Raw genomic sequence first — 10,222 nt, 5'->3', positions numbered from 1 at the left:
CGAAGGTCCCCTCTCCTACCTTCCTACACAGATTCATCCGGGCTGCTGGGAGACAGTCCTGGAAGCCCAGAGGTCCTGTCTGGTTACACTCCGAAAACACCTTCTGGTCATCAGACAGCTCTCCGTCTAATGGATACACACTCTACAGAGAACACACACACACACACATTAGATACACACTCTACAGAGAACACACAGAGTACATGTGTATTTTTAATATGTCTGTGTCTGTGTGTGTCTGTCTCTGTGTGTGTGTCTGTGTGTACCAGAGTGCTCCCCCGTATCGTTGAGCGGAGGTTTGGTGGGCGGGGCGTGGAGAACAGTTTTTGACTGACATCACCTAGCTCCGCCCCTAGTCCCACCTCTAGCTCCGCCCCTAGTCCCACCCCTAGCTCCGCCTCAGGAGAGGACAGCAGGTAGAGAGGCCTCTTCGGAGTCAGGAACGCTGAGGGGGGGGGGGACAAAAACAACAAGTCATTTAACACTGACTGACATCACCTAGCTCCGCCTCTAGCTCCGCCCCTAGTCCAGAGTCATCAACACAATGACAGCTGACTGATCACAGAGACAGAAAGAGAGACAGAGACACAGAGAGAGAGACATTTAACACTGCAGTCATTAACACAATGACAGCTGTCTGATCATGTTGGTCACTCAGTCACAGAGAGACAGAGAAACAGAGACAGACAGACACACAGAGAAACAGAGACACAGAGAGACAGACAGACACACAGAGAGACAGAGAAACAGAGAGAGACAGAGAAACAGAGACAGACAGACACACAGAGAGACAGACAGACACACAGAGAGAGACAGACACACAGAGAGAGACAGACACAGAGAGAGACAGACACAGAGAGACAGACACAGAGAGAGTAAGAGAGAGACAAAGGCAGACAGAGAAACAGAGACAGGTACCTTTGGGGTCACTCACAGAGAGACAGACACAGAGAGTCAGACACAGAGAGAGTCAGAGACAGACAGAGAAACAGAGAGAGACAGAGACAGGTAGCTTTGGAGTCACTCACAGAGAGAGAGAGACACACAGAGAGACGTACCTTTGGTCTTCCTGTGTAGGGAGAGGGCAGCTTTGAGGCGACTCCAGGTGTGAGTCTCAGGAGTGAGGTTGACCAGCAGAGAGGACAGGTGGAGTCTGTTACCACGAACTGGAGTCCCCAATACTATACTGTCTGATAGACTGGATACCTGGAACATTATAATATAATACTGTCTGATAGACTGGATACCTGGAACATCATAATATAATACTGTCTGATAGACTGGATACCTGGAACATTATAATACTGTCTGATAGACTGGATACCTGGAACATCATAATATAATACTGTCTGATAGACTGGATACCTGGAACATCATAATATAATACTGTCTGATAGACTGGATACCTGGAACATCATAATATAATACTGTCTGATAGACTGGATACCTGGAACATTATAATACTGTCTGATAGACTGGATACCTGGAACATCATAATATAATACTGTCTGATAGACTGGATACCTGGAACATTATAATACTGTCTGATAGACTGGATACCTGGAACATTATAATATAATACTGTCTGATAGACTGGATACCTGGAACATTATAATATAATACTGTCTGATAGACTGGATACCTGGAACATTATAATACTGTCTGATAGACTGGATACCTGGAACATTATAATATAATACTGTCTGATAGACTGGATACCTGGAACATTATAATATAATACTGTCTGATAGACTGGATACCTGGAACATCATAATATAATACTGTCTGATAGACTGGATACCTGGAACACTATAATACTGTCCGATAGACTGGATACCTGGAACATTATAATATAATACTGTCTGATAGACTGGATACCTGGAACATTATAATACTGTCTGATAGACTGGATACCTGGAACATCATAATATAATACTGTCTGATAGACTGGATACCTGGAACATTATAATACTGTCTGATAGACTGGATACCTGGAACATTATAATATAATACTGTCTGATAGACTGGATACCTGGAACATTATAATACTGTCTGATAGACTGGATACCTGGAACATTATAATATAATACTGTCTGATAGACTGGATACCTGGAACATTATAATATAATACTGTCTGATAGACTGGATACCTGGAACATTATAATACTGTCTGATAGACTGGATACCTGGAACATTATAATACTGTCTGATAGACTGGATACCTGGAACATCATAATATAATACTGTCTGATAGACTGGATACCTGGAACATTATAATACTGTCTGATAGACTGGATACCTGGAACATTATAATATAATACTGTCTGATAGACTGGATACCTGGAACATTATAATACTGTCTGATAGACTGGATACCTGGAACATTATAATATAATACTGTCTGATAGACTGGATACCTGGAACATTATAATACTGTCTGATAGACTGGATACCTGGAACATTATAATATAATACTGTCTGATAGACTGGATACCTGGAACATTATAATACTGTCTGATAGACTGGATACCTGGAACATTATAATATAATACTGTCTGATAGACTGGATACCTGGAACATTATAATACTGTCTGATAGACTGGATACCTGGAACATTATAATATAATACTGTCTGATAGACTGGATACCTGGAACATCATAATATAATACTGTCTGATAGACTGGATACCTGGAACACTATAATACTGTCTGATAGACTGGATACCTGGAACATTATAATATAATACTGTCTGATAGACTGGATACCTGGAACATTATAATACTGTCTGATAGACTGGATACCTGGAACATTATAATACTGTCTGATAGACTGGATACCTGAAACATCATAATATAATACTGTCTGATAGACTGGATACCTGGAACATTATAATACTGTCTGATAGACTGGATACCTGGAACATTATAATATAATACTGTCTGATAGACTGGATACCTGGAACATCATAATATAATACTGTCTGATAGACTGGATACCTGGAACATTATAATATAATACTGTCTGATAGACTGGATACCTGGAACATTATAATACTGTCTGATAGACTGGATACCTGGAACATTATAATATAATACTGTCTGATAGACTGGATACCTGGAACATCATAATACTGTCTGATAGACTGGATACCTGGAACATTATAATACTGTCTGATAGACTGGATACCTGGAACATTATAATATAATACTGTCTGATAGACTGGATACCTGGAACATTATAATATAATACTGTCTGATAGACTGGATACCTGGAACACTATAATACTGTCTGATAGACTGGATACCTGGAACATTATAATACTGTCTGATAGACTGGATACCTGGAACATTATAATATAATACTGTCTGATAGACTGGATACCTGGAACATTATAATATAATACTGTCTGATAGACTGGATACCTGGAACATTATAATATAATACTGTCTGATAGTGTTCCAGGTGTGTGTATACCACCTACCCCGTGTGTGTGTTGAGCAGACAGCAGTTCAGTAATGCTGCAGTCCCCAGCTCGGCCAGGGGGAGGTGCTGCTCTGCTGTTGGGAGCCCCGTCTCTCCTTCCCCAGCGGCTCACACTCACACCGCTCACACACACCTTCCTACTGGTGGCGGGCCGCTCCCGAGACACGCTCCTCCCCTCTTTAGGAGCTCCTCCCACCTTCCTACTGTGGGGGTTTTCCTTGGGAACGTGGTCTTTAGGGACGAAACTGTCTTTGTCCCTGGGAACGTGGTCTTTAGGGACGAGACTGTCCTTGGGAACGTGCTCTATAGGGACGAGACTGTCCCTGGGAACGTGGTCTTTAGGGACGAGACTGTCCCTGGGAACGTGGTCTTTAGGGACGAGACTGTCCCTGGGAACGTGGTCTTTAGGGACGAGACTGTCTTTGTCCCTGGGAACGTGGTCTTTAGGGGGTGAGACTGTCCTTGGGAACGTGCTCTACCTTCCTAGGGACGAGACTGTCCCTGGGAACGTGGTCTTTAGGGAGGAGACTGTCCTTGGGAACGTGCTCTATAGGGACGAGACTGTCTTTGTCCCTGGGAACGTGCTCTATAGGAACGAGACTGTCCTTGGGAACGTGGTCTTTAGGGACGAGACTGTCCTTGGGAACGTTCTCTGAGCGTTGAGTTACGGTCAGGCTGGGCTCTCTGTGGGGTCGGGTTACATGTGTGTCTGTGTCTGTCTCTGTGTCTGTCTCTGTGTGTGTGTGGTCAGGCTGGTCTCTCTGTGGGGTCGGGTTCGGTCAGGCTGGTCTCTCTGTGTGGTCGTGTGTTCGGTCAGGCTGGTCTCTGTGGTTGGGTTACGGTCAGGCTGGTCTCTCTGTGGGGTGGGTTCGGTCAGTCTGGTCTCTCTGTGGGGTCGGGTTTCGGTCAGCCTCTGCTTCACCTGACCGGTTCCTCACTGGTCCGGCTGACAGACCCGATACGGGGCCCAGAGACTGACCGCTGTCGTTGACCGCACGGTCTACAGACTGCCCGTCATTCACTGACCCTGTGCAGTCTCTAGAGGGATCCCAGATATCCAGTGGTCGATGGACTGACCTTCAGTCACTGACCCTGTGTGGTCTCTAGAGGGATCCCAGATCCAGAGTGGTCAAGACTGCCCTTCAGTCACTGACCCTGTGCGGTCTCTAGAGGGATCCCAGATATCCGAGTGGTCTATAGACTGACCTTCAGTCACTGACCCTGTGCAGTCTCTAGAGGGATCCCAGATCTCCGAGTGGTCGATGGACTGACCTTCAGTCACTGACCCTGTGGTCTCTAGAGGGATCCCAGATCTCCGAGTGGTCGATGGACTCACCCTGGTCGCCGAGCGCACGTGGTCAACAGACCGTGTCTGGTCGACGACACAGTGAACACGTGGTGTCGCCGTGCAGTTTGTGCACTCTCTCTAGCCGAGACACAGCACCGTGTCAGACACCTCTCCTTCACGACCTCGGCCAGCCAATCCTGTCCCACCGTCAGAGACACACAAAATGGCAGCCGTCCTCAGTTTCCTTGGGGCCCCGTCCAGGGTCAGTCTGACACAGACAGGCAACCGACGGAGAACAGCTCCGGGCTCGGCTGCTCACCGACGCCATCTTGATCGCCGAGCCCAATCTGGCTCCCGTCACTCCTCAGGCTGGTTGATCCACGGGGAGTCGCCTCTTCACGGTTTCCTACCTCCCGGTTGTCCCGCCGCCTGGCCCAGGGACGACAGCTGACCTGCGCAGCTCTGTGAGAGAGACGGGGTCCTCGGGAACATCGAGCTCCTCCTGGGTGGTGTTCAGAGAGATGATGTCACAGATGGGTGGACGGAGGAAGGAGGGAGGAGGAGGAGGGAGGGAACGTGAGCTGGGGGTGGAGGAGAAGAGAGGTTTCCTGTGGCTGGCGCCGGGAACTCGTTCAGAGATATCTAGACTGGAAACCTTCACTGTTGGTTACTCCGCTGTTACCCAGGTCGGCCAATGAGCTGTCAGCGTTGGCCAGGGCCCGCCCTGTTTGGCACGTCTGAGGAAGGAACGCTGGACCCGTTCTTCTCTTCCACCCTGGACGAAGTCATCGGAGGAGTTGAAACTGAGCTGAGCTAGAAGGACCTGAGAAGACAAGAGAGACAGAGACACACAGAGAGAGAGAGAGACAGAGACACACACAGAGAGAGAGAGACAGAGACACAGAGAGAGAGAGACAGAGAGAGAGAGAGAGAGAGACAGAGACACAGAGAGAGAGAGACAGAGACACAGAGAGAGAGAGACACAGAGAGAGAGAGACAGAGACACAGAGAGAGAGACAGAGACACACAGAGAGAGAGAGAGACAGAGACACACACAGAGAGAGAGAGAGACAGAGACACACACAGAGAGAGAGAGAGACAGAGACACACACAGAGAGAGACAGACACACACAGAGAGAGACAGAGACACAAACAGAGACAGAGACAAACAGAGAGAGACAGACACACAGGGGTTAGGATCTCAGGGGGATAGATGTAGCTCACATTTATGACCAGAGCCACTGTGGAGAAGGGATGGATCAGACCTACGGGGCCTCGGGGGAGTGACGGTAGGATGGAGAGGAGAGGGGAACGGGGCCTCGGGGGAGTGACGGTAGGATGGAGAGGAGAGGGAGAACGGGGCCTCGGGGAGTGACGGTAGGATGGAGAGGAGAGGGAGAACGGGGCCTCGGGGGAGTGACGGTAGGATGGAGACGTGGAGGGAGAACGGTCCCTGGGAACGTGGTCTTTAGGATGGAGAGGAGAGGGAGAACGGGTCCCTCGGGGACGTGGTCGGTAGGATGGAGAGGAGAGGGAGAACGGGCCTAGGGGGAGTGTCGGTAGGATGGAGAGGGAGAACGGGCCTCGGGGACGTGGACGGTAGGATGGAGAGGGAGAACGGGGCCTCGGGGGAGTGACGGTAGGATGGAGAGGGAGAACGGGGCCTCGGGGAGAGTGGCGGTAGGATGGAGAGGGAGAACGTGGGCCTCGGGGGAGTGACGGTAGGATGGAGAGGGGAACTGGGCCTCGGGGGAGTGACGGTAGGATGGAGAGGAGAGGGAGAACGGGGCCTCTGTGGGGGAGTGACGGTAGGATGGAGAGGAGAGGGAGAACGGGGCCTCTGTGGGAGTCGGGACGGTCAGGATGGAGTGGATCGGGAGAACGGGGCCTCTGTGGGGAGTGACGGTAGGATGGAGCGGATCGGGAGAACGGGGCCTCGGGGGAGTCCGGTAGGATGGAGAGGGAGAACGGGGCCTCTGGGGGTGGGAGTGACGGTAGGATGGAGAGGGGAGAACGGGGACTCGGGGGAGTGACTGTAGGATGGAGAGGGAGAACGGGCCTCTGGGGAGTGAGGGTCCCAGGATGGAGAGGGAGAACGGGGCCTCGGGGGAGTGACGGTAGGATGGAGTGGAGAACGGGGCCTCTGGGGGACTGACGGTAGGATGGAGAGGAGAGGGAGAACGGGGCCTCGGGGGGAGTGACTGTGCAGGATGGAGAGGGAGAACGGGCCTCGGGGAGTGACGGTAGGATGGAGAGGGAGAACGGGGCCTCGGGGGATCCCAGGATGGAGTGGGAGAAAGGGGCCTCGGGGGAGTGACGGGTCTCTAGAGGGAGCAGATCAAGTGGTCTATAGACGGGGCCTCGGGGAGTGACCCGGTAGGATGGAGAGATCCCAGAACGAGGGCCTGGGGGACTGACCTTCAGGATGGAGAGGGGAGAACGGGCCTCTGGGGATCCCAGACGGTAGGATGGAGAGGGAGAACGGGGCCTGGGGGAGTGACGGAGGATGGAGAGGAGTGGGAGAACGGGCCTCTGGGGGGAGTGACTGTAGGATGGAGAGGGAGAACGGGGCCTCTGGGAGAGTGACTGACCCTAGGATGGAGAGGGAGAACGAGGGCCTCGGGGGAGTGACGGTAGGATGGAGTCGGGAGAACGGGGCCTCGGGGAGTGACGGTAGGATGGAGAGGAAGAACGGGGCCTAGGGGGAGTGACGGTGGATCGATGGAGAGGCTCCCGAGGGCCTGGGGGGAGAGACTGTAGGATGGAGCGGGAGAACGGGGCCTCGGGGGAGTGACGGTAGGATGGAGAGGAGAGGGAGAACGGGGCCTCTGGGGGAGTGACGGTAGGATGGAGCGGGAGAACGGGGCCTCGGGGGAGTGACTGGTCAGGATGGAGAGGGAGAACGGGGCTCGGGGGAGTGACGGTAGGATGGAGCAGGATCGGGAGAACGGGCCTCGGGGGAGTGACGGCTAGGATGGAGCGGATCGGGAGAACGGGGCCTCGGGGTGTGTGGAGGATGGAGAGGGAGAACGGGGCCTCGGGGAGTGTGGTAGGATGGAGAGGGAGAACGGGGCCTCGGGGGAGTGACGGTAGGATGGAGAGGAGAACGGGGCCTCGGGGGAGTGACGGTAGGATGGAGAGGAGAGGGAGAACGGGGCCTCGGGGGAGTGACGGTAGGATGGAGAGGAGAGGGAAACGGGGCCTCGGGGAGTGACGGTAGGATGGAGAGGAGAGGGAGAACAGACCTCGGGGGGGAGTGACTGTAGGATGGAGAGGGAGAACGGGGCCTCGGGGGAGTGACTGTAGGATGGAGAGGAGAAACAGGGCCTCGGGGAGAGAAGACAAGAGGATGGAGGAGGAGAGGGAGAACAGGGCCTCGGGAGTGACAGTAGGACAGAGAGAGGAGAACAGAGCCTCAGGGGGAGTGACAGAGGATGGAGAGGAGAGAACGGGGCCTCGGGGAGAGTGACGGTAGGATGGAGAGATGGAGAACGGGGCCTCGGGGGAGTGACGGTAGGATGGAGAGGAGAGGGAGAACGGGGCCTCGGGGGAGTGACGGAGGATGGAGAGGAGAGGAGAAGGGCCTCAGGGGGAGTGACTGTAGGATGGAGAGGGAGAACGGGGCCTCAGGGGGAGTGACGACCAGGATGGAGAGGAGAGGGAGAACGGGGCCTCGGGGGAGTGACGGTAGGATGGAGAGGAGAGGGAGAACGGGCCTCGGGGAGTGACGGTAGGATGGAGAGGAGAGGGAGAACGGGCCTCGGGGAGGACGGGATGGATGGAGAGGGAGAACGGGCCTCGGGGAGTGACGGTAGGATGGAGAGGGAGTAGGAGAACGGGGCCTCGGGGGAGTGACGGTAGGATGGAGAGGGAGAACGGGCCTCGGGGGAGTGAAGGTAGGATGGAGAGGGAGAACGGGGCCTCGGGGGAGTGACGGTAGGATGGAGAGGGAGAACGGGCCTCGGGGGGAGTGACGGTAGGATGGAGAGGGAGAACGGGGCCTCGGGGGAGTGGACGGTAGGATGGAGAGAGGGAGAACGGGGCCTCGGGGGAGTGACGGTAGGATGGAGCGGAGGGAGAACGGGCCTCGGGGAGTGACGGTAGGATGGAGGAGGGAGAACGGGGCCTCGGGGGAGTGACGGTAGGATGGAGAGGGAGAACGGGCCTCGGGGGAGTGACGGTAGGATGGAGAGGGAGAACGGGGCCTCGGGGGAGTGACGGTAGGATGGAGAGAGGGAGAACGGGGCCTCGGGGGAGTGATGGTAGGATGGAGAGGGAGAACGGGCCTCGGGGAGGACGGTATGGATGGAGAGGGAGAACGGGGCCTCGGGGGGAGTGACGGTAGGATGGAGAGGAGGGAGAACGGGCCTCGGGGAGTGACGGTAGGATGGAGAGGAGAGGAGAACGGGGCCTCGGGGGAGTGACGGTAGGATGGAGAGGGAGAACGGGCCTCGGGGAGTGACGGTAGGATGGAGAGGGAGAACGGGGCCTCGGGGAGTGACGGTAGGATGGAGAGGGAGAACGGGGCCTCGGGGGAGTGACGGTAGGATGGAGCAGATCGGGAGAACGGGCCTCGGGGGAGTGACGGTAGGATGGGGGAGGGAGAACGGGGCCTCGGGGGGAGTGACGGTAGGATGGAGAAGAGAGGGAGAACGGGCCTCGGGGGAGTGACGGTAGGATGGAGAGGGAGAACGGGCCTCGGGGGGAGTGGGACGGTAGGATGGAGAGGGAGAACGGGGCCTCGGGGAGTGACGGTAGGATGGATGGAGAGGGAGAACGGGGCCTCGGGGAGTGACGGTAGGATGGAGAGGGAGAACGGGCCTCGGGGGGAGTGACGGTAGGATGGAGAGGAGAACGGGGCCTCGGGGGAGTGGGACGGGTAGGATGGAGAGGGAGAAAGGGGCCTCGGGGGGAGTGACGGTAGGATGGAGAGGGAGAACGGGGCCTCGGGGGAGTGACGGTAGGATGGAGAGGGGAGAACGGGGCCTGGGGGAGTGACGGTAGGATGGAGAGAGGGAGAACGGGGCCTCGGGGGAGTGACGGTAGGATGGAGAGGGAGAACGGGGCCTTGGGGGGAGTGACGGTAGGGATGGAGAGGGGAGAACGGGGCCTCGGGGGAGTGACGGTAGGATGGAGAGGGAGAACGGGGCCTCGGGGGAGTGACGGTAGGATGGAGGAGAGGGAGAACGGGCCTCGGGGGAGTGACGGTAGGATGGAGAGGGAGAACGGGGCCTCGGGGGAGTGACGGTAGGATGGAGAGGGGAGAACGGGGCCTCGGGGGGAGTGACGGTAGGATGGAGAGGAGAACGGGGCCTCTGGGGAGTGACGGTAGGATGGAGAGGGAGAACGGGGCCTCGGGGGAGTGACGGTAGGGATGGAGAGAGGAGAACGGGGCCTCGGGGGAGTGGACTGTAGGATGGAGGGAGAACGGGGCCTCTGGGGGAGTGACG

At 55.0% G+C, this 10,222-nt stretch overlaps 2 protein-coding genes across 2 annotated transcripts in view; both read right to left on the bottom strand.

Annotated features, from left to right (window-relative positions):
• The window catches only part of LOC135570928 (serine/threonine-protein kinase haspin-like), a 17,162-nt gene extending 13,211 nt beyond the window's left edge, over nt 1-3,951 (bottom strand). The window contains exons 1-4 of the mRNA XM_065016746.1: nt 3,483-3,951; nt 1,059-1,206; nt 267-445; nt 1-142 (exon numbers count right to left, since the gene is read on the bottom strand). The exon at nt 1-142 is cut by the window's left edge and continues 50 nt beyond it. Of these exons, the coding sequence (XP_064872818.1) occupies nt 1-37 (37 nt within the window). The 5' untranslated portion in view covers nt 38-142; nt 267-445; nt 1,059-1,206; nt 3,483-3,951. The remainder of the gene's footprint in view (nt 143-266; nt 446-1,058; nt 1,207-3,482) is intronic.
• Nucleotides 1-5,100, bottom strand: part of LOC135570929 (uncharacterized) — a 49,731-nt gene extending 44,631 nt beyond the window's left edge. Inside the window, exons 1-4 of the mRNA XM_065016747.1 lie at nt 4,993-5,100; nt 4,639-4,910; nt 4,412-4,522; nt 3,618-3,912 (exon numbers count right to left, since the gene is read on the bottom strand). Coding sequence (XP_064872819.1) covers nt 3,618-3,912; nt 4,412-4,522; nt 4,639-4,910; nt 4,993-5,100 — 786 coding nt within the window. The remainder of the gene's footprint in view (nt 1-3,617; nt 3,913-4,411; nt 4,523-4,638; nt 4,911-4,992) is intronic.
• Between the last annotated feature and the right edge of the window lie 5,122 nt (nt 5,101-10,222).

This window comes from Oncorhynchus nerka, unplaced genomic scaffold, assembly GCF_034236695.1.
Source record: "Oncorhynchus nerka isolate Pitt River unplaced genomic scaffold, Oner_Uvic_2.0 unplaced_scaffold_896, whole genome shotgun sequence".
In the NCBI taxonomy this organism is placed as follows: Eukaryota; Metazoa; Chordata; class Actinopteri; order Salmoniformes; family Salmonidae; genus Oncorhynchus; species Oncorhynchus nerka.
The sequence above is the reverse complement of the archived record's forward strand: the minus strand, read 5'-3'. Positions and strand labels throughout refer to the sequence as shown.